Below are 23,944 nucleotides of genomic sequence, written 5' to 3'. Positions count from 1 at the left end.
CAATTTGCAGTGTTACACATTTCTGATATTTTCCTAAACAAAAGTATAAAATTGCTTTCAAAATAGGAAAAACATATGCCTTCAAGATCCTAGAAGAGTATTTACTAATCTACAGCATTGAAATGTTTCTGATGGACACAGGTGAAATTGCTTGGATAAATTAGCAGTGACCATAATCCATTAGAACCCGTTTTTTAATGGGCAGTCTCATCTTTTTTCGTGTCTTTAAAAACCATAAAGGACCTTCATGGCACCATTGGTTTAGATTTCTGTCCTACAAAACACAAGATAAGAAACCAGTTACTTTCCTGAATGGTTTTGCAGCTTGGAGCTCTTCTAAACTCCCATGATGTGCATTATTTGGCTATCAAGTGGTTTGGGCCAGAAGAACTTTTTTCCTCTGTGATGGGCATCAACATAGGCAGAATCTATAGGACTCACAGTCAAGTTAACCATGAGCCCACAATGCTCCTTAACATAAACCTCCATTTTAGATGTAGTTATTTTTTTATTATGTACCACTTCCACCTTCATTGGGGAGATACGAGTATCACATGGGACTCTAAAACAGCATCAAGGAGCAAAACCATTCTTACAGGTAAGTAGCAAGATTCTTTTGCAGAGTGAATTCTCTTCAAGGTTCACATGCTGTGTATCAATTGTTTAGCAATTTAGGTCTCCTGAGGAGTGGGGTCTGAAGAGGGAGTGGAACTAAATAAATGCCTCAACGATCACTAACTCACTACTGCTCCTTTGCGTGTTTCTACATTCGTACAATAGTGTTTAGTGAACGTATGTTTAAATGGCCGTGTTGCTGCCACACAAATATTGTGTAGAGAGACAATAGACATAAAAGGTATTTCCTCCTTTCATTCTAGTAGAAGGTGCCCCTAATTTGACTTCTACTACTGAGTTCACTAACTTATACCAGTACACAGTGATATTTGTACTAGCCATCTTGCAAAGCGTACCTTTCATGACAGCTGGAGCTAGTGCTTGCAAGGTATTTTGTACAAATTTTACGTAGACTTTTCAATGGTTTCCTTTGCTTTTGGAAGAAAGACAATAGGTTATAGTTAGGTTAATATGAAACGCTGAAACCACTTTAGGTAAGAATTTGAGGATGCATTCTTGGGCTAACCTTATCCTTAGAAATGTCCAAGTATGTTTTTATTAGTTGAGCGCTTATGGCTAGCTTATGCTTCTTATCGATGTGGTAGCAACTAAAAGGATTATCTTAAGTCTGAGGCACTTTAATGAGACCTGTTTCATGGGCTTGAACAGTGGTTTCATGAGTCCTGCGAGGACTGGGCTTTGGTTTCACTGAGGAGGTGGATCTGCATGTGAAGGGTATACCCTTTTCTTCCTTTAAAAACAGTTAATTACTGGGATAGAGAAAACCTGTTTTTTGTTTAATCCCCCATTCTAAGCTGCAACAGTTAATAAATGTATTTGCAAGAAACCATAAGTAAGTTTGTAGTCTAGTAGCTTTGTAAAATATCTCAGATTAATATTTATAACACATTTGCTTGTTAAGACTTTGTTGCAAATTGTTTCACTTAAAAGTGAAGGGGTTTATGTGCTTCCTTTATAATATTCAAAGGTTTTCAGGGAGAGGAATAAATGACCGAATGAGTCTTTTTCATGAATCAAGCGGTCAGTTGTATCTCCTTTGGGTTTGGATGGAACACCTTCTGCCCCTTGCATTGTTAGAATGTATGTGTACTGGAGTGTTGATCAAGTTGGAGGCCACCAAGATCAAAATGATGCTGGAGATTTGAAACTTCTCTATAATTATTGGAATCATCAGTATCAGAGGAAAGGCTTACACTAATTTCCTATACCAGCTTAACGACAGTGCCCTTTAGATTGGGGATGGCAATGCATTAATGCATTTTTGTTTCTACGGTTGCACATTAAATATGAGGTGAGGCCTTTTGGAGAAACAGGAGGTCTACCAATGATTGTCTTAACTCCCATTCTTGAGAAGTGACGGTCTGTCCCCTTAGTTCATCTGTGTGAACGTTTTATTTTTTTTACACTGCCATTTCATAAAAAATGGCAATACAATGTTCCAACGACAATAGTGTACATGAGTGCAGTGGGTTTGTGTCCCCCAGAATATACCTTCTTAACCATACTTTTACAACAGTATAGCTTACAAAGCTTTGTGGGATTTGCACAGATTAATACAATATTTAGTGATCGACTACTTAAACATGCCTTTTATTGTAACTTATCTCCCTCAACACCCCCTCCCCCCAATTTGGACGTCTTCTGAAATTTGAGGAATATCATGCTGTCATTGGTATAGTTCCTGTTGTACATTATATGAGGTTTGTGAGTCAATGGTCTCGGTCTGTGAGTTCAAGTTCGACTTAGACTGTAAGTCGTTTATCATCAGTGACCATGCTAGCAGGTCGTCTGCCAGTCTATCATCCTTCCTAACTAGTTTAATTCTTACTCGCTCAGCAGTAGCCCATTAACGCATATCTGTTAACCAACTGTCTAGCGTTGGGGGCCTTGGTTTTTGCCATGCAATCGCAATGCTTCTTTTTGCAAGGAGTAAAGCTAGCAGAGCAAATTTGCTTCTTAACTTCTTTTTAGGTGAGGGAAGCAGACGCTGTAAAACTGCGCGTATTTCTCTTGGGACATCCAACCCCGATGCCGTTTTTATTGTTTGCTACACTTCCTCCCAGAAGGTTGTCCCCTGTGGGCATGCCCAAACTACATGTATGAAATCAGCCTCTGTTTGCCTACATCTGTGGCACTCGCCGGACCGCTCTGGATAAATTTTCCTGAGGCCCATAGATGTGAGGTAAGCCTGGTGAATGTAACTATATTGCATACATTTGAAACGTGCATTGGAGCAGCTCAGTTTTACCCCTTGATATATATTTTCCCATTCTTTTTATGTGATTTGTCTGCCCGTCGCTTCCTCCAATTTGCCTTGTAATGGAAGTGGGGGACTCGGCAAGTCCTCCCTAAGTTCCCTATATAGATATGTTATCACGTGGCGACCTGGTGCCATTTTCAGCATTACTTGTAGGCTTCTCATTATCGGGGGCTCTTCTTGGGATCATGGCCAGATCTCTCTGGCACTTGTGAAATCTTAGAGTATTGTAAGAATTGCTCTGCTCCCAGCTCATATGTAGTAAACTGGCTATTATAGTATAAGTCGCCCATTAACATGCAACCACCTGCCTTCCATTTGCGTACCGATATTGACTCCGCAATTTTGGTGAATCCCGGAACCACCCACACTGGTGCGTCGGGCGCATATGGTGTATGTTTCACCACTTTTCTCACTGTATTTTCCCAAGACTCTGGCACGTGCCTAAAAATCTATACGACTGTCTCTGGGATCCCTTTCCCTAGCATGGGATCCCTTTCCCTAGCATTAATAGCTCTGGCAATGAACCTTCGGTATAACGCCCCTCCCTGAGCCTTTTTTTCCAATTGTCTTGGTCATCTAACCAATGGACTGCACATTGTAGCTGTGCCGCCATGTAGTAACATTCAATACAGGGTACCTCCACCCCTCCCAACTGCCATGGTCTCTGTAGAGTTGAGAGGCTAATACGCTTGCGTTTATTGCCCAACAGCAGTTCTGTTAGCAAGGAATCTATCTGCGTCTCATACACGGGAGTGTGTCTTCCCACACATGAGTTTCTTGTAGACATGCAATCAACACTTTGTACCTCTTCAGATATGCATACACCCTTCTACGCTTCTCATAGGAAGCCAACTCCCGGACATTCCACATGAGCACTTTTAACGTTAACCCTGCATATCCACCAGTGTTCTATATCATCACCGCCTCCCAGAAGCGGCCTCCTCCCTCACAGACCATTTGCGTGTTACGAATACCTTCACTCCCACCTGAACCAGAAGACTTAATATTCTCAAGGACATCCAACATACACCAACTATGAAAACGGAACAAACAAACCCCACCCCCCACCCCATGGGCAACCCATCTACACTCCAAGCTACCCTGTGACACCCAGACGGAGCTCGCCGTGGCCGACCCAAACCTCCCTAAATAACTTTAACACCTAGATTGCAGATAAAAATAGGAAACCACTCTCCTTGTGAGCTACTAGTGACCAAACAGTAAGTCAGGAGTGAGACGCGGCCTCAAACATCCTAACCCCGATCCGGTCCCTGCAGGGAGTGAGAAGGACCCTTCCCCCTCGCCGGCCCCCCCCAACCAACATCTCCACTCTCCCCATATTGCAAAACCCTTACGATGCTCGCAGTGTAAACACTTATCTGAAACAACGTCTCTAGAGTTCAGTGTCCCCATTCAAGATGCCTCCACATCTGCTAGGAGGGTGTCCGGAACTATATCTTGTGACTCAGAGTCCGAGTTCTGGGAATCCTCTTGCTGCAAAGTTCTGTCAGTTTGTACCCTTATTGTTCCAGGGCTGACCTCACAGCCTCCTTGTGTGTTCCTGGCAGTTCGGAGTTTGCCATTTGCTCGTCTTCCCCTACGCCATGTTCCATCAATACTTCCTTGTGTGCCCAACCCCAACCCCATGTCCGCTAGACCGGACTAGTCCATCCATGTCGACACCGCCTCTGCTGACATGAAGAAGTTGGATCTTCCTTTATGCTCCAACTCTAGTTTAGCAGGATATAGCAGGCTGTACTGAGCGATCGTACTTCTCACTGCATTGTTTATGTAGCGGACACCCTGGCCAAGATCTTAAGAAGACCGTAACAGGTTCACCTCTATGGCCACAGCATCAATTCTTTGAACTACGTCCTCCCAGCACGAATGAATCGCTGCCATAATCCGACAGAGATGGGGACGTATCGGGAGGATGATTTGTTGTGTCTACCTGCTCCTCTTTGTTTGCGGCCGTACTGACCGGTTCCAATGGGCACGACTGTGCGTAACTGGATATCTTATTGGACTGCACCTTGCTTGACTTGTCCTGTGCCATCTCTGCGAGACTGCAGGTCCGATATTCCCCGTGAAGTATAAGGCCTATCTTGTCAAGGGTCGCAACCCCTTGGGTCTCTCCCTCGTTATCCAAACGACCTCTTCTCCAGACGATTACCAGCTGTGGGCCTCCTCCACTGTCCCCCTCAAAGCCAGTCACCAAACGTACCAATGTCTCGGACCCCAGCAAGACACGTCACACCCCTTTTCTTCTGCTGCACACTTGTTATTTTACATGGGCATGGGCCTTCAGGCTAAACTTGCTGTGGGCTGTCTCATCCTGATCCACCTTCGTTTTCTCTGGGCAGCGGCTCTTTACTGTGCTTGCCTGTACCTTCAATTCCACCAGAGTAGGTCCTTCCTATGCAGGCTGTATGCAAATCCGTCTGCACACCCTCCACTGCTTTATGCAGTGACTTCAGGTGTCACCTCAATATATCTCCAGCCTCTGCTCAACTTTGGAGCTTTCCTGGGATGTTTGACGGTACGACGCGGGCTATTACCACGCGTTCCATTACAACGCGTGTTTTACAAAGCAAGTCGTTACCACTACTTGCGCTGTAGGGTGCGGACTTAGGAATAGTTTAATGTACTATTCCAACACCAGTCCCCGTGGATAGTAGGGAAGGTGTTGGAATAGTAAATTAACTATTGCTTGTCCTTGAGCGCCCTCCAGCGCAAGTCGTGGTTACGACTTGCGTTGTAAGAGACGCGTCATAATGGTAGCGCAGGGTAACATCCACGTCGTAAAGGATGTTCCCCGCTTTCCTGCCCCTCCACAGATATCTGTCAGGCCCTGAAATGAATGGCTGTATGAGAGGAGAGGGAGGAGTTCCCCTGATGCCTCCTCTCTAAGGGTGTTCACTGTCTTGGCCCCCCACCGCCATCGCAGGTTCCGCTTGAAAGGCACGGGTGCGGTGGCTCTCTATTCATATCCGCCCTAACTCCACTCTGCATTCGGATGAGGGCAATGTCAAATATCGCCCCTCGCTGCATCCGGGATCCGCGCCAGCCGACGCACTCACTAATAACCAGGTCCCGACACTAACCTCTCTGGGATGATCTGCACCCGGACCTGCCCCCGTACACTCTCACCAATGGGCTCCTTCACGCCAGTCTGCAGTTCAATCAAGGCTGCCGGTTCCTCCACGCCCGGCCGGGTCTGGTCCACGATGGCAGCCAACATCTTTCGTCAGCCCCACAACTTTCGCGCCTCTCGACTTCTTCAGGGACCTCTCAATGGTACCGCCACCAAGCCCAGCGGGGCCCCCTGCTGCTCTGCTACCAGAACAGAGTATTCCGACTGCTGGAGAGATCAGTATACTGACGGATTAGGAGGCACCGGCGGGAGCAAAGGCAGACCAGACTAGTCCGCCATGCTTTCAAGCCACGTCCCCCATGTGTGAAAGTTTTTTACTGGTACAATTGGTGACAATGTAAATGCTTTTTTCAATAGTCCACCTGCAATCTACTGCACTGGTTTTAAAAGTTGGTAAGAGACAGTCAAACCCCCACCTTTGTTTAGGTAAATCATTGCACTTTTTGTCTTTCAAATTCTCAACCCTTTTACTTATGATCTAACTTTAAAAGGCTTCTAGTGCTGGAAAGATATTTTCGAGTTCCAATTAGTTTATATGTATCATTGCCTCTTGGGATTGCCACAGTCTCCTTATTTTGAGTTGTCCCATGTGAGCACACCAATTGAAGTGTGCCATATCTGTTGTCATGTTTGCTTGCGGGACTTTTGTCTTGAAATATCTCCCTTTAAATATATTTGCTTTTATCCATCATTTCAGCTCCCTGATGACTCTGTAAGTTACAAGCACTAGGATCCTCCCACTCCTCCTGCGTTTGTGACCACTGGTTACACAGCCATTCCTGTATGGGTCTCAATTGTAGTGTTTTGTTCAGGACCAAGTAAATAAATGAAGCCATTATGCCCAATAATGTCATAACAGTCCTCACTGCAAAAGACTGAGATGTCTGTAAAGGTGAATATAATCCTGCAAAGCTTGTACCGTTCTCAATGTTGGGTAGGCAGTTGCCCTCAATGTGAATTATTCTGACCCCGAGAATGTCTTCTTCATCTCTAGTGATGAGGATGATTTTTTTTCAGTTGATTGTGAATACCAACTAAACAGCGGCTGATTCTAGTTTAAAAGGAATTGAGGGTTCTGCTTTAAGTGAGGAAACATGTAAACCTATTATAAATAGGTTATTCAATATTGTATAATGAAATAACAAATATGTACTATTTATCTATACATATTAACATTAACTTATATTTTTATCTATTTAAATGGACATCAATCTCTATGCTGCCTAAAAGTCTTCTTGCAGTGACATGCCAAGCATAAGGCACAGTCATTGTGTCTGTGATCTGGGGAAAGGCATAGATTACAGACTGTATGTAAGTCTTTCCAGGGATACTTCGAGTGACACTGAGGACACTTTTTAAAGCACATACGTTCCATTACCCTATGTATCTGTCAATCTCTGGTGTTGATGGAAAAGCGAGTAGGCATAGGCCTGACAGTTGGGGGAACCGGTGTCGAAGTGTCCAGTCTGCCAAACCCTAAATCAGGCTCAGCCCTGCCTCAGGACTATTAAACTGTCCGATGAAGGTAATCGAAAAATAACTAGTGTTCTTCCTAATAGCACCTTATGGGCATTCTAAATATAAACAAGAAACTGAGAAGAAAAATTAAACAGTACAAAACATTAGGAGGTTATAAAGTAAGGAATTAATATATAGAAAAATGTTAACACCTGAGCCCAGCTAGGTGAAGAAGAAGCAACCCCGCCTAAAAACTCAGTGGGTTTCCGAGAAGTTTCTATGACACTGTAGATATCAGAACCATCCACTGTCACTTCGCCAGAGATTTCTTTTTTCTACACAGACAGAGAAATATAGAGTCATACACATAAAAAAGACAGACAGACACAAAACATCTGAGTTACAAGACAAAACTGTATATTGCAATGCAGGGACAGGCATAAAAGTGTGAAGGTAAGGTTAGAGACATGAAAAGAAAAGGGAAAAACGAATCCGTTTATAGCTGTAAGTACTCATAAAGCAGTGAGCCCCACTGAACAACTAAAATAGCCAAATCTGAATTTTTTTATATAGGTAATACAAAGGGTTTACAGAAACCTAAACAAAAGACTACATATTTATTATTTGGTTTGGAAGAACAAAAAGAGAGTTCAACCCCTCATACATTGTTGCACAGCATAACATGCTCCATTTGTGCAAGTAATCAATTATGTGTTCAGAGCAATGCTTGTGACATTCTTTTGAAAACAGTCTTGAAGGATGCCAGCTGACTGTCCTACTAGTCAACCTATTTCCTGGCCATCATGTACAGTGTTGACGTGAATGTCACAATGATCCCATGAAATTTGACAGCCAGGGAAGATGTCAAGCATGGGTCAACTGAAAAGTCACATACAAAATGCAGCTCCTGCAGCCCTAATCTTAAGATTAGGCCATGCATGGACTTGAGTACTTCTTGAACTCACGCTAAGCATTTGTTCAGTAGGGCCCATGCATGTTAGAAAATGGATTTGGGTGTATTAAAGAGAATTGTTAGGGCAGTTTTTGTACGCTGGTTCAGCAATAATAAAACTCTGTTGCACTGATGCCTGCTTTGGACGGTTAAGCTAACTTAGCAGAGGTAACAAAATAACAGTTTAAAAGCTGGGTTTAGCTGTGAATACAAAGCTAAGCGGGACATGAACTCAAAGGTGCAATGAAGCAAGGATTTGCAGGATATTCATGCTTGATCTTAAAGCTGTGGAGCATAAAGTCAAGCTTCTTGTTACCACGATTCTAGAAGTAGATGACTCAGTTACATAGTGAGCAGTAGCAACGGTATAGGTTGGTTCTCTGGAATATCGCCACTCAGATAACTTCTTGTCTTTCCAAACAGGTGTGTCTATTTTGATAGCTTGATGCTCAATTTTTTCTCCAACTGTTGTGGTTTTCGCTGCTCCTCCTACCACTATACCATGGACTTCTTGATCCACCTTTTGCCCTTTCTTCTGAACTTCCTCTTCTGGACTTGGCAGAAGTGAATCCAACTCTTTGATAGTTGACAACGTTTCTGATAATCTTCTTATTGTTGTCTGCCCTTCTGAGACTTTTCTGGCCTTTTCCTCAATGTGAGGTTCACGAACCTCATACTGGCCAATCACTGGAATAATCTTGACAATTTCAGCTACCTCCTTTTCTGATTTCTGGAGCAGTTCATGTGATGGGGAAGTCAATTTTTTTTCATCCTCCTTTTCCGTACTTGCCATTGTTACAATTTTCCCTGATACTGCATCATACGATTTCCCAAATGTGAACATTTGCTGCTTGAGCTCCTCTTCCGCTGAGTGCCTTTCACTGCGGAAGGCATCATGGCTCTGAAATTCCCTGGATGTGGTGATTTCAGTTGGACGCTCACCGGTTTTACTGGTCACCATCGTCAGTTTGTATGTCACAACGTTTTTCGGCTCATCAACTATCTTAGTGGGCAGTTTGTCTACAATAACCCAATCCTCTGAGCCCTATATTTGAAATAAAAGCTACGTTAGAATAACTGAATGGTGGTCTCTCTTTAAGGAATGCAAGAATTCAATTTTGATAAAAGGGAATTCTGACTCAAAAAAAGCAACTCTTCTTCTTTAGATCTTTAGATAAAAAATGCTTTACTCTTTCATGTGGACAATTATTTTTCTTAGCCTATCTGATATAAATACACTACCTAAAAATTGTGAATAGTGTAATGGTGTATTGTTCATAGATTGTACCTATCTGGATTTTCACCTGAAAGTGGTTTCTGGCCCACAATGACAAAAGGGAAAATGTCACTGAAGATGAATGCAAAAGCCAAATACTGTTGAAATAAAAGAATATTAAAACTGAGTTGAAAAAACCCCCCCAGCCATTTGTGTCTACGTTTTCATCTGTAACTTCTTCTAACTACGGCAGATTTTCAAAAGCAATATACCGTTACATATGCTGAACCCTTCTCATGTGGGGATATATAGGACTTGTGGGTTCTCCAAGAACCCAAAATGACCACATTCCACAATCTCAACATGTATATCTGTGTCCCTCCCCAATAAACATTAATTCTTATTTGAACGAAAAGCATTTGTGTCTTTAGCAGAGCCATATCGGAATGAAAACCTACAGCATCCAGGACACTTCAATCATTTTAGTACATCATTTATGCTGGTTGGTGGACAAGCAGAATCTGTGCCTGTGCAAAATGTTTGTTTTGAAACCGGTCCCAGGAAGCTTGTTTCCGGTCCAGGGAAGACATGGTTTGGCAGTTCGGGCTGGACTGTTCCCATGAGGCACAGGGTCAAGACTGATTTGCATATAGCTGTGTCTGAACTGGGGTGGCAAACGGCGCTAAAGTACGATGAGGGATTCAACCCAGATCTGTGATTGGGATGAGTGTCTGGAAAGTAGTTTCAGCGCTCTGTCCATCATCTCCTTGTGTTTGCAAAGTGTTTGTTGAACACCTTTGGCTAGCAATAATGAGGATTCACGGTTATTGTCCACACAGAGTACAGTACACCACTTCAAATACGCAAATGTCTTCCAAGAAAGAGCTTGCAGATTTATACCCTCAGTGATGAGAATATATTGGGCATCCCCTTAGCCGCATCGTTGCGGCACATTTTCCCCTGCTGTGCTGGAATATGCAAAAACCCATTATTCATGACGAGCTGGGCTCGTCATGAGCGTGCGAGGAGGCTACCTCATGACGAGCCCAGCTCGTCATGAGCGTCGAAGGGGTTAAACACTGATTATGAGGTTAGGCTTACCTATCTAATGAGTGGGGTAGCCATGATTTCCTTGAGAACCAAGGCGGCAGATCTTGCCAGAAGCGGTCGAATAGCATCAAACCTACAGCCTAATCTGCCATCAGTGCCACAAAGTGACCCTCCACCCACAAGCCAGAGTTTAACAAAAAAAAAGCAGACTATGGAATCAAGGGAGGCCATCAGCACGCATTTACAATCAGCTTTCCTTTCCGAAAGATTGCTATAGTGAGCTCCTTAAGCCCCCAACTATGATCCTCGGGGAAATGCTGTATCAGTTCTTCAATTTTGTTCCATTGCTGATGACTTTGCAGATTAAAATTGTTAGTGGAATTTGGCATATAACACAGAGCAGGAGTTTAGAACCCAATTCTCTTATGCAATACATGTAACTATTCCCTGGACAAGTCATAACTCTGATGGTTACTGATCAATTCATTACTTTGGCTACAATGAGGGGATCCTGAATCCCGAGGGGTTTATTATATACCGAATTGTGGCGGGCAGAGTAATATTCACTTCCTATTCTGGGTGTAACAGGCTTAGGTAGGCCAAGAGAGGTACTGGTTTGTGTGCTGTATTGGCATTACCGTTTACATCTAAAAAAAAGACATCTTCTGCTTCTTCCTCAATTGCCCTCTTAATCTTCTGGCTGCCTTCACCAGCACTGTGTAGTATGTGCCCACTTGATAAGGTGGAAACAGCCACAATAAAAAAGACTTAAAAAATCTTCCAAAGGAGTGGTTTTGCCAAATCTCCTCCTCCTCATCTCCATCTCCAACTTTCACCTACCTGTGAATATTTCTGATTATCCACAGGCATTTGCTGTGGAACAGATCTATTGTCCACATTATTCTGTGGTTCTGGTGGATGTAAATCCTTTATTGGTCTGGACCAAGGACAATCTGTAGAGCAGAATATTAGTTTGTACCTTTCTGACTGAATTTCCTGGTTACACTGTAAAGAGGCTGAGTTGTTAATCCAGATGTTTTGGGCACAGAAAGAATGTTGTTTCTGTATGTGGCTGAGCCTTCTTTATTTTTTGGCCACAATGCGATTAAGCCCTATGTTTTCAATGTTTCTGTGCCGAATGCCACAAATCATTTCTTTGCTTCGAGTCAAAGGCATCAACAAGGAACTGAGGCGTTTCTCTGCCACTTTTGCTGTGTTCTGTCTTTTGTCCAATCTTTTTGGGAAATAGGAATCTTTTGGCTCCAGTAAAATTCAAAGTTATTTTAGGAGCAGCTTTTGCTTGGCCAATGGCCTAAGCATCCGTTTGCTTTTTGTCACCAGAAAGAGTATGGGAACTATCTCTTCAGCACTAGATGTTTTGTTGCCTGTGCCAAAGCTCATCTGGTGACATCTGCTCCAACAGATGTATTATGTAAGCAGAAGCAAATGCATGAAATGCCCAGCGTTTTATTTGTGTTTTTAGGGTTTTTGGCTGGAAAGCTACTCACGCCTGGTAGCAAGTGTTGTTGTGGTCCAGAGAGGGACACACACTTCTAGGCAAGTTTGTTTATTTATTAATGCGATTTATATAGCGCGCAAATACCCTGGGGTGTCTCCGCGCTGCGGAGTAAATCAAGAGGAAAGCATCTGATTGTAGTTACTACTGATTGAAGGGCCAAGTTTTTACCAGCTTCCTGAATGTCATGAGGGTGGGACTGGTTTTAATATGGAGGGGAAGGGTGTTCCAAAGTCTGGCTGTGGCAACTGTGAAGCGTCGATCTCCCCATGAGGTTTTCTTAGTACGGGGGACAGTAAGTAGGTGTGCTATGGAGGAGCGCAAAGGTCTGTTCGGGGTGTATGGGCATAGTGCTTTTTTTTAAAAAAACTCTGGCCCTGTGCTGTTGATCGCTTTGTAGGCAATACACAGTGCCTTAAACTTGGTTCGGCTTCTAATAGGCAGCCAATGGAGTTGACTTATAACCGGTGAGATTGATTTGAACCTGGGGGTGCCGGACAAAATTCTGGCCGCTGAGTTCTGAACCAACTGCAGCTTGTTCAGGACTTTCTCCCATTGATACCAACACTGAAACTCCTGCTAGAGCTTAAATTGAGTCCTGTCCATAACAAACCCCAACCACTCAGTCAAAATGCAAACATAAAACAGATTTAGGGGTCATTGTATGTGTCTTGCTTTCATGGTTCATTACAAATGATGCAGGTATCCACAGCACTAGACTTCATTATCCGTATCAGATATGTGCTCTGCACATATTTGGCTCCTGTCCCCTCCTCCTTGAAGTTGGGCCAGAAGTTGAAGCACCAGTTTCTTGTGTTCTTAAATCTTGGTCACACATTCGATGCCCAATTCAAGTGATAAAAACACAATATGAAAACCATGGATACATTCCAGTACATTATAGTCTTTGTGTCAAAAGGATCATGAACCTTACTGACTGTGCCTAATATTGATTTCCTAAACCATTCATCAATATTAACAAGTTTTTTAAATTTAGCCACTGGCATTTAAATGTAAATAGGCATTTCTGTCAAGTGCTACACCTGTAGGATGTGCGTAAAATGTCTGGTCAAAAACACATAGCCCTTAGTGGAAAATGGCAGAGTTGCTTTGTTTTAAGTCAGAGTGCACCTCAAAACAAGTTTTGTGACAGGGTCGGACCATGCACTATGTAAAAACAGTACTACATCATAAACGAACATGACTATGAAGACCAACATTTATGTCTAATATATTTACAACAGACATGGATATGAAATATGTCAGACAGCTTTACATTAAGTATGAGCTAAAGCGTTTAAGGACTGGTTCACTTGAAATAAGGTAGATAAGTTAAGCAGATAGTTAAGCAGTTGCATTAGTTTGTATGAAATGAAACAAAAATAACCTCTGGAGAAGATGAGATAGTTTTCTGGACAGTGACTTGTTGAGAAGTAACAACAGAGCCAGCAGATGTCCCCTCTTGCAGCCTCTTCTCTATGCCCCATGGCTAAAGGAAAAACCAATAAGAGTTCTTTTATCAACACCCTTCACGACTACTTAAAAATGCACTCCAGAGGTGCACTGTAGGTATCTTGAATCATAAAACAGAGTATTCTTGTGTGTCACGTTTTGTAACTGCTTGATTTGTCTCCATGTGTGAGCAAAAAATGTATTTATTTTATATGGTACGATTTGAGAAAATAGCAAACTAGTGTTTTTATAAAGCCTTTTTCAAGCTTCTCTAAAAGGACCAAATCAATTGGGCATTTTGGAGAGAAACCAATGACAGGCTAACAATCGAGGTGGTTCCCCTTCATTCTTCTTGCTGAACAAAAACAGACTATCATATACCTACCTCTCTGCAATAGCTTACAAATGGAAACAGAGCATGACAAAGGACTTGCTTACAAAAAGGAAATTAAACCCTGTAGATTCTGGGCAATTGAGAAGATTCAAAGTCATTTGTACCTGCTGGGATCTGATAATTGTAGAGCTTGCCTGCTCCAAAGCTGCAATTTTTTCAGCCTTTTCGGTGTCTTCTTTGGTCTGTCACATAGGAGAAAAGAAGAAAATAACACTTAGCTGAAACAACATATAACAAAGGCTGAAAATGTATATTCTTGCAGAGACAATACTGACAATTATTTCTAATCTGGGTATAAGCTACAAGGCATCAACTTTCATTTTAAGATTCTCTTCATTTCTTGCAGAAATGAATGGCTTTGGTAATCAGACACTCTGTATTCTACAGCACCTCTGGTACCTAATTCACGTCATACTAGTAGTATATTATGGTGTGAAATTTGATTCTTCATTTGAAGGAATTTGGACACAGACGCGCCCATGTTATGCTGTATATCGAATAGCAAAATAATGGCCTCCAGATACAGGTTTTTAAGTTCTTCGTGCACAGCAGTATCAGAGGGGTGGAAGGAAGTGAGCACTATAATATACATTTCTAGCAAAAGTATCGGTTCTGGAACATTCCTGGATTTAATGGCCTATTCGAGGTCCTGAGTGACTAGGACGGCTCGAGGTAAATTCTGTGTAGCCCCACTGAATATGTGTGGAGAAAGTTTGCATGGTCAGAAAAAAAAACGAAATGAAGCTAAACGTTTCTGATTTCAGATTACTAAGTAACCTACAAGTGCCGGACTCTCAAATTCATCAAGTAGAGCAATATGACAAGTGTATTGGCCGTTGCTGTTCGCCTTGCGAATGTGTAATTTTTGACATACATACCACCACTCTCAAACATGACTGAATTTTTTGACCTACTAAAGGGACCTTCTTTCTGAACCCGAAAGGTGGAATGTAAAAACTGAGTGAAGCCACTATTGGCATAAGTCATCATAATTGGGGTGAAGATGGTGCACAAAGTTCATAAGGTAAGCAGAAATAAAGGTATGATTTTCTGATTACAGACAGTCTTTTTTGTCAGACCAGGATAGGGTGAGTTCTGTTTGCAATGCACGTCAAGTAGTGGATGAGAACAATGTTGTGGACAAGGAAGAGTCTTCTGGATGCTGTTCGGCAGTGTACTCAACACTATGTTTCATTCAAAACTGCAATTACTGTTGGACACATGGTGATGTCAAGGATGATGCACCATCTACATTTAGGAGGCAGAGAAATTACTCATTTGCTTGAGATTTTTAAACAGTTTTTGGGCAGACTAGCATTCTACATTTAAGTTTATTTCATTTCTTGTTAGGTAAACACCAGTGTCATTGGACAGCATATATACATATGAAATGTAATGAAAAAAAACAAGGTTTAATCCTTTGTTGCAGTTAGGAAAACTTTACTTATTCTTTCTAAGCAAACCAAAGTTAAAATACAAAAAGTTATAGTTACACCTTAAATTGATAAATTATGCACCCCTTTTAATCAATATAACTTTATTTATTCTTAAACTGCAAACAAACCAAACTATACAAAACGTTTATTTGCTAAACTTGTACCTTTGATTTATAATTTACACAACACCATCAAATTATTTTAACTTGCGCACCTCCTTACACAGTGTATGCAACTCGTTAGACATACTACATTAACTATAATTCGCCACTCTGACATGCAATGTGTTCTCACAAACCATCTGATTTGCAGTGTTATAAGTATTATAGTAAATGCTATTATTTTAGATAGAATAACTCATAGAATATAAAACCGTATAAGCAGTGCATGGAGAAGACGTAAGTTACAGTCAATGTAGACATTTACCATGTTTAGTCTTCAATGAGTATAGCAAGTTTTGGGCAGACCAGACCCATCAAGCAGTAGCATAGTTTGTAAGAAAGCAAATACGTTTTCATGTGTAAATTACTTTGGTTCTTTTAATGAATGTGCATTGATAGGCTGTTTGCACATTAAGCCCAGTGGAGGCATCTCACAATTTTACATATCTGCACAATTCCAGGCAGACACTTACTATGTTTAACTTATAACGGAAAGTTTGAATTTTATCATTAATAAATTGTAACGTTTTTTAAATCATTATAATGCCACGTCACTACCATTAAAGGAATTCAGATAAAATTAAACATTTGGTTAAAAACATTACAAAACTCCAATGCAAATCAGTTGTCACTATATGATGTGGGTCAATTGCAGAATCACAGTACTAACGTTCAATATGCTGCAACAGAGGGGTATCATTTGACTGCAAGAACACAAATGCCTGACAAATATGAATGGTTACTGCAATGTCATTTAGCAAATGTTCAATCGAAAGACTTAAAGCACTGGTGTTAATGTTACACCTGCTACATTATCGATTTTAATCTGAAGGATATGGACACACAAAGATTTGAGGAGGAAATTAAAAATAGGTGCTTACTCCGAGGGTTAGCCAGCAAACGGTTCATATTATACTAACTGAGTGGGTCCCCAGAGTTCATGCAGTATGGGTGTGCACGGTGAGCTGGCAACAGTGAATAAAACTATGTCTAAAAACAACTGCAGGGGCATTTCAGGCCTGGCAAGAAGCCAACTGCAAGCGAATTGGGGATCTGTTCGATGCAGAAGGACTAATGGACTCCCCAACATTACAGTTGGCTTATAACATTACCCACACGACACAATGGCAGTACTTGACAGTGGCACATTGGGTGACACAGCCCAGGCTCCAACCACACGTCAGTCGGCTGCTCACGTCTTTTGAGAAGTGGCTCCTTACACGCGCCACTGACACAAAACTTGTGTCCGATTATAGGTAGCTGGCTCTGTATATACTATACCAAAGTGAGGTATAGTGTGCACAAAGTCCAATGAAACCCCAAAGGTAGGCAGAGGTAAAGTTAGATAGCACCTCACACTCTATTTGTGGTAGTGTGGTCGAGCAGTAAGGCAGTATCAGAGGACAGTGTTAAGAATTTGTTGAACACACTCAGTCAGCAAATGAATTCACACACTAAAAGACAGAACTTCAGATCAATTGTTTTAGTATAAAAATGTTCTTTTAGTTATTTTATTTTCTAGAACCAAGCAAACCTGGCACAGGTAAGCAATAAATACTTTACAGTAGTAATGCTGTTTGTAAATAGTTTGAACGGTAATTGTATATGCACTTTGTTTTGACTTACAGTAAGGTTGCAGAGAAATGCAATACTTTGTAAATACAGTACATAGACATGAATGAGGTTTTCAGTAAAATACCAGGTAAATTACTTTTTAGATACATTTTCTTAAACAGAGTAGTATATCTGGATACTACTCTGGGACATATCCTGTAATATCAGGTAAGTAAAATCGTTTTTGTTAAACAGTACAATTTTAAAGAATTTCTTTAGGTTTTCAAACACCACACAGAAACATTTCCAAGAAAAACAGTCAATGTTATCCTATGTAGGAAAATAGTGTTAATGGTTTTGAGGTAAGTATTTGGTAGTGGGAGTTGAGGTTCTGGGGGTAGACTTGGGGGCCCCCCAGGGTCAGGGATGCACTCTAGTTGCACCCTCAGCGGCACTAGGGCAGCCGGGTGCAGAGTGCTGAGGCCAAATGTTATCCAATGGGGGATAGGGGGCCTCTGGTTGGTGGCTTATAATGAGCAGGTCACTTGGTTGTGGGAGCAAAGCTCCTAGACTTTAGCTCAGGACAAATGGGGAAACAAAGTAGCACCAAAGGTGCACCCTCAGCAGCACTAGGGCGGCCGGGTGCAGGTTGCTGTTTCAACATCGGGCGCCCTGTTCTTTGCAATGGGGAACCTCTGGTTTGCAAAGGCACTGTAGGCTTTGGGACAAAGGTCTTCTGGGTGCGACCACCACTTCGAGAGGTAAGTTAGGAAGCTGGGGGTTGGGTAGGCACTGTCGGTTTAGCCACCCAAGGCAGTGGGGCATCAGGTGCCGGGGTGCCTTTTGGGGTCGGATCTTCTTACCAGCTCCTGGTCGCGGTTGGGAGGACCTTCCAGATTTAGGCTGCAGGCATCGGCTGGAGGCTTGAGGCAAGTCAGGGGGTTGCTGGATCTCGGGTTAGGATCGCCGGGGGGACCTCTTTGTGGTGGTTGCCCACTCGAGCTCGGAACGTGGACGGCGGGTGCAGAGTGGGGTGGATCCACGGTGTCTGGCCAGAACCAGAGGTCACAGATGAACAAATCTGGTGTTCACGGGAAACACAGTCTTTGAGGTTTAAGGTAGGCAGGTTGTCCGGGGTTTTCGAGGTTGCTGGCTGCAGGACACACCAGGATTTCGCAGGAACAGGTTCGAGGTGAAGACAGGCCGGCTGGGCTAGGGCCAAGTCAATGGGCGTCTTCCTTTTGTTAGCTTCTGCACAGCTTCTTCTTTTTCTCTTGTAGTTTCTTCTTGCCTGCTTTCTTGGTTCAGGGCTGCCCCTTATATATTGTATTTAGGGGGCGGTTTTAGGGGTCTCGAGGTCAGTAGCCAATGGGCTACTGACCTTAGGGTGACTACACCCTTGGAGTGCTCACCCCACATGTGGGAGTGAGCACAATCCCTAATCCTGATTGGGGAGTGCCTGCCATCTGCAAGATGGCGGGAACTGAAGAGTGGGCTTCACCTCGCCTCCCCCACTTGAGGGGTGGAGTTGGCAGAGGTGGGCACACCCTCTGGGTTGGCTAGTTTGTCCCGCCTGTCTTCCTGCCCAAAAAGGAGGGGAGACAGGAAGGGGGCCTGCTCCTGATAGCAGGAGAGGCTGGGGTCACATTACAAAGGGTGCCAGGCCTTTGAAGCTCCCCTACCACAGATGTCTCTTCCTAGCCTGGGGGAGGTGTGACCACCTCCGCCCGGTAAAGGCTTTGTTTCTGGGCCCAGGGAGCGAGGGCTCCCACCCTAGGGGGTCCAGAAACATGTCTTTTGGTGGCAGGCTGCTGTGTAACAGTCAGGGAACCCACCAGAGGCTGGTCGTTTTTCAGGGGCCATCTCTAAGTTGCCCTCTGTGTGCATTTTTCATTAAACCCCACACTGGCATCAGTGTGGGTTTAATGTGCTGAGAGGTTTGATACTAAACTTCTCAGTTTTCAGTGTAGCCATTATGGTGCTGTGGAGTTCGTAACGACAAGCTCCCAGCACCATATACTCTTACACTCTCTAAAAATGGACTCAGACACTGTAGGGGTACAGAGCTCATGCACCTGTACCCCCACCACAGGTATAGGGCACCCAGCTAGAGAGGTGACTGATCTATGCCAGGGCAGTCAGTTGCAGGCATGGAATACAGGGATGTGTGCCATGTCGACTCTTCAATTTGTTCTGCACTAAAACACGTGGCCTAAAAAGTCAGTGTGTGTGTGTGTAAAGGTACAGGGCCTCTAAGGGGGGCACAATAAGTGCTGCAGCCCTTAGAGGTCTTCCCTGGTCACAGTGCCCTGGGTACCAGCAGTACCATTTACCAGGGGTCTGACATGTGGCTAGAGCTGCCAATTGGGTTCATTTTGGGGAAGGAACACAGGCCCTGGGAACCTGATTGGCAGGGACCCAGGGCACATCGAGTCAAAGTGCATCAGTAGTCTGGCAAAAAGTGGTGGGGTTACTGCAACAGAAACCCAGCTTCTCACACCAATTTTTTTTTTTAATTTGTTTATTGATTTTTGACAAACAAAAAACCAACAGGTAGCATTCTAAGTTACAGCATGGTCCATATGATTGGGTATAATGGTGAGCCGAATGCATAAACACAAAACATAACAAAACAGTAAGGAAACATTCCATTCCATTACCTTGTCAGATATCATCTATAAACAATGCCTAGTTCTCAATGTATCGTAACAGTGCAGCACATGTGTTATTTCCGTATATGGCCCCACAGGCGGACCGCACCTACACTTCTGGTCAGCATGATCTATCAACACGACTGCTTAGTATCTTATTCATACCTTTGCGGTCTTAGCAGGTGGGGTTCTTACGTGGGATGGAGCATTTCCATCTTGTAGTGTCCTGAGGCAGTCTATAAAAGGACCCCAAATGTCTTCAGGGCGTGAGACCATTGGCATTAATCCCAAAAGGTGGTCCATTGAGTGTGAGTAAAAGTTACATCGTGTATCCACGACTCACCTGTGTGGGCATACTTTTTGCACCAGTGTATAGATATTCGGCGTTTGGCGAGTAAGAGCAACATGGCATGTAATTTGCGGTTTTCAGCCTTGGTGTCCCTGACATATCCTAATAAACCAACAAGCGGTCTTGGTTCACTTGAGGTCCCAAGTATCTCCTGGATTTTGCTAAATATGTCTGCCCAGAAGGCTGCTATGGGTGGGCAATACCAGAACATATGTAGAAAGGTGGCAGGGGCATAGCCACACCTCCACCAACGGTCATCAGGCCTTAGTCCTATGTGGTGCAGTTGGGAGTCCTGTAGAACCGATGTAGGTACTTAAAGTGTATCAGCCTCAATTTGTAGTTTGCTGAGAGCATTTGAAGCTGGCCTCAGCAGAAATTCCAGACTTTCACACCGATATTCATGCTTTCCTCGTCATACCCCAGACTCTTTTGCAATCTAACGCATGGGCCAGATGGGAGGGGGAATGTGGGTGCCCTTTTACAGACGGGGAGTGGAACAACATCCTACACCACGCACAAACCTCAGCTCTTAACACCGCTAGTATAGAAATGCTGCTGGCGCCAGTGTGGCCAACAGGGCACCCTTACCCACCTTCTATGGCAGTGCCCTAAATTGGAATTCATTTGGGGGGCCTTGATGCAGTGAATGCCATTTCTGATACTGAGATTCCTAGGTTTCCCACTTATGTCCTCCTGGGTCTCCCAACCCGCTTAGCTACCCATTGCGGTCCAGTAGAGGTTGTGGGATTGCCTTAGCATTGGGCGCGGCCAAGCAGATCCTTCTTACTAGATGGGGCACCGAGGTCATTCCTACACATTTAGACTGGTTACGCAAATTATGGGAAATATCGGGGATGGAAAAGCTAACTGCAGTAGCCACACACAGCTTCCCCCTATTTGATTAGATGTGACAACCATGTCTTAACTATCTGTCTGCAGAATTCAGGGAACTGTCCTGTCCACACTACCTGTGGATACTCCGCTTAACCCCAGTAGATGATCCTGACACAAACTGAACAATTTGAGACTACCTTTGTACATGAGATTGCTAGTTCAGGCCTGAAATAACATTGTCTCTTCATACTGAACTCCTTCCCCCCAACCCCCTCTTCATTCCTTCCTTTTCTTGCTTTATCCTTTGTGATGCATGCACAGCCCGCTAATTGATGTTTCACCACCGGCCAGTGGATGTAGGTGGTTAATTATTGTATCAACTTCTTTTCATATAAAAATAGTAAAACAGATCTAAAACCTAAAAACAACTCCAGGAGCAGTGGAAAAGAGCTGTTCCATATATCAAAGGGATGGGAGACCACGCAACGGCTGCTGTGGAGATTTTAGAAGTGCTATATTTACAACGTGGTTCAAAATAGACATGTGCTGCACTCAGCAGCAAACGGGTGGATGGCTGCTGTATGCCCTGCTAATAAGAATGCTATTCAAAGTGCTGTTTAAAATACTATAAATGTCAACCTTGTATCCCGTGGCAGATTAGAAGGGATGTCTAAGTGCTAATGGTCATTGCCCGTTCCCCCTGTGTTATGGGGAATCGGTACCACACAAGTGTTTGAGACTCCTGAGGAACACAGTACTATTGGGCTGGGCAAAATGGCTACTTTTAGAAACTTCAAGAAACTGGCGGACAACTGAGTATATTCCCTCTTTAACCCCTCCCATGCTCATGACGATCTCAGCTCGTCATGAGCCACGGTGGCCGTGTGCTCATGACGAGTTGAGCTCGTCATCACCGTTGCGCCGCGCCCACGTGGGGATAATTCCCCTGCTCTGCTGGGCGCTCCATTGGAACGGGCGTGGTCATGACAAGCTGAGCTCGTCATATGCACACGGCCCCCGTGGCTCATGACGAGCTGAGCTCGTCATGAGCACCTGGGCGCTGCGCGCGCCCCCCCTCCCCCCAGCACAGCAGGGGAATTAGCACCGCAGTAAATTGGTTAAGCAGCATTCAATTGCCTTATTGTCTGTGCGGATATTTTGTGACATTAAAATAGGTTGTAACCAAAAGAAATTATGGGGAAAAAGCAGTTTGCAAATGCACACTATGTGCATAAGAGACTGATCCTGTGTAACACAATGTGCACTGTTCGTCCTTGTCACTGTACCTCCTCCCGTACCAATAGGCTTTTCTTCAGGCCCTTTGCAAGGCGCTCAGACAAGAACATTAGTAGTGCCCAATGATGATATAAACTGGCAGCCCAACTGACATGAAATTTCTCCTTCAGTTCCTTCCTGTCGAGATCTGCTGAGATGAGTTTTGCTTGCTTTGATATGTGTTTCCAAGTCTGCTTCAGTAGGAGAGTAGCAGACCACGTGTTGTGTGTTGCTAAGTTATTCAATGAAACATTCAAGTATTTTAGCCATTGAGAGTTCTCCTGTGCTATAGACAGCCAAAGTAGATGTTTTAAAGTCCTGGCCATGGCTTTGCATTCAATAGCAGGTGCTGTCTTGGTAAGTTAAAATCTATTCGGACTTGGACTTGTGTGGGCAATCCTTTAAGGAGAAGATTTTTGTGAAGCAGCTGACTTGGACTCTGCCCAGCATGTTGACCAGCCTATTTTTGAAGACCAGCACACCATATTCTATTAATGGCATTAACTTGCTAGTTACAATCTTGCGGTTACAATCCTCCAGTTGTGCCTGAGTCGGGGATCCCCGACTCGGGCACAACCGGAGGCAACGACGGTCAGAGCGGGGCCTCGTAGTCCTGAGTGGTTACCAGGCGAGGTGAGATCCATTCCTCGTTCAAGACGGGTGCCATCAGCATCTCTTGAAGCGGAGGATCTGTATAAGGTTGTATTTATTCCAACCTGAAATTTGATAAATTCTGGTTTTGAGTGTACACAAGTTTGGTCACCTTTTTCCGATGCAGTAGCAAACTATTAATAGAGACAGGTCCTGAAGAAAGCCTCGGGTGATTTTACCGAAATGGCTGATACATGTCGACCTTAATAGAAAGCAGCTATTTTTGAAAACTGCTTTTTGCACTGTTTTTATGGAGAATGCTAAGAGGTATCTAAAATAAAGATTTTTTCTCTCTTTTCAATTCTTTTTTAACTTTGCACTCACTTTTTCTGCACTGCACTTTTCTCATGGTTACTTGGGAAACCATCTGTGATCAAGTTTCTTATATATTAAGAAATCTTTTTTGATTCTTCTCTGTGGTTCTCCCCATTTTCAACCCACTTGAGATTTATTCCAAGGAGATAGCCTCTATGATCAAGAGGTACATCGTTTGGTTGGAAGGATACCCAGATGATGATACTGATCACCAAGGTAATTGATGGGAATCCAATCTCTTATTAAGGGTCCTTTTAATTTCATTTCTCTTTTCAATTGCTACGAGGGATTATACAGTACTTCTATTTTTCACTCGTGTGTCTGGTCCTTTTCTTTGAGACCCCCGGTTCAATTTGAATGTTGTGATTAAGTATTTGGGGAAGTGAACCAAGGCTGGTCGTTAAATATCCCTTTGACCCTTTATCTCTCAGTGTTTTTTTGGGTTCATTAGACATATCCTTTCCCGTGTAATTCAGCCAGCTGAAGGGAATGATGTTGACCGCGGCTGAGTAAGACTTGTCTACAGTCATGCTATTGTGTAGGTGCCAAAACATCTGGAAGTCTTTTGTTCTTATAGTTACGTGAATTGGTGCCCATTTTATTTCTGCTTCTCTGTTTTTTGTCTGTATC

The 23,944-nt window shown here is 43.4% G+C and overlaps 1 protein-coding gene across 18 annotated transcripts in view; it reads right to left on the bottom strand.

Annotated features, from left to right (window-relative positions):
• Positions 1-23,944, bottom strand: part of EPB41L3 (erythrocyte membrane protein band 4.1 like 3) — an 860,969-nt gene that overhangs the window by 76,260 nt on the left and 760,765 nt on the right. For 11 of the 18 annotated variants that reach the window (XM_078687549.1, XM_078687552.1, XM_078687542.1 and 8 more), the window contains 4 exons: positions 14,193-14,270; positions 13,630-13,731; positions 8,777-9,505; positions 7,721-7,843 (listed from right to left, as the gene is read on the bottom strand). In XM_078687549.1, the coding sequence (XP_078543675.1) occupies positions 7,721-7,843; positions 8,777-9,505; positions 13,630-13,731; positions 14,193-14,270 (1,032 nt within the window). The remainder of the gene's footprint in view (positions 1-7,720; positions 7,844-8,776; positions 9,506-13,629; positions 13,732-14,192; positions 14,271-23,944) is intronic. The other 7 variants (XM_078687558.1, XM_078687555.1, XM_078687559.1 and 4 more) reach the window with 2 other exon arrangements.

This window comes from Lissotriton helveticus, chromosome 4_1, assembly GCF_964261635.1.
Source record: "Lissotriton helveticus chromosome 4_1, aLisHel1.1, whole genome shotgun sequence".
In the NCBI taxonomy this organism is placed as follows: domain Eukaryota; kingdom Metazoa; phylum Chordata; class Amphibia; order Caudata; family Salamandridae; genus Lissotriton; species Lissotriton helveticus.
This window is presented reverse-complemented; position numbering and strand designations above follow the sequence as displayed.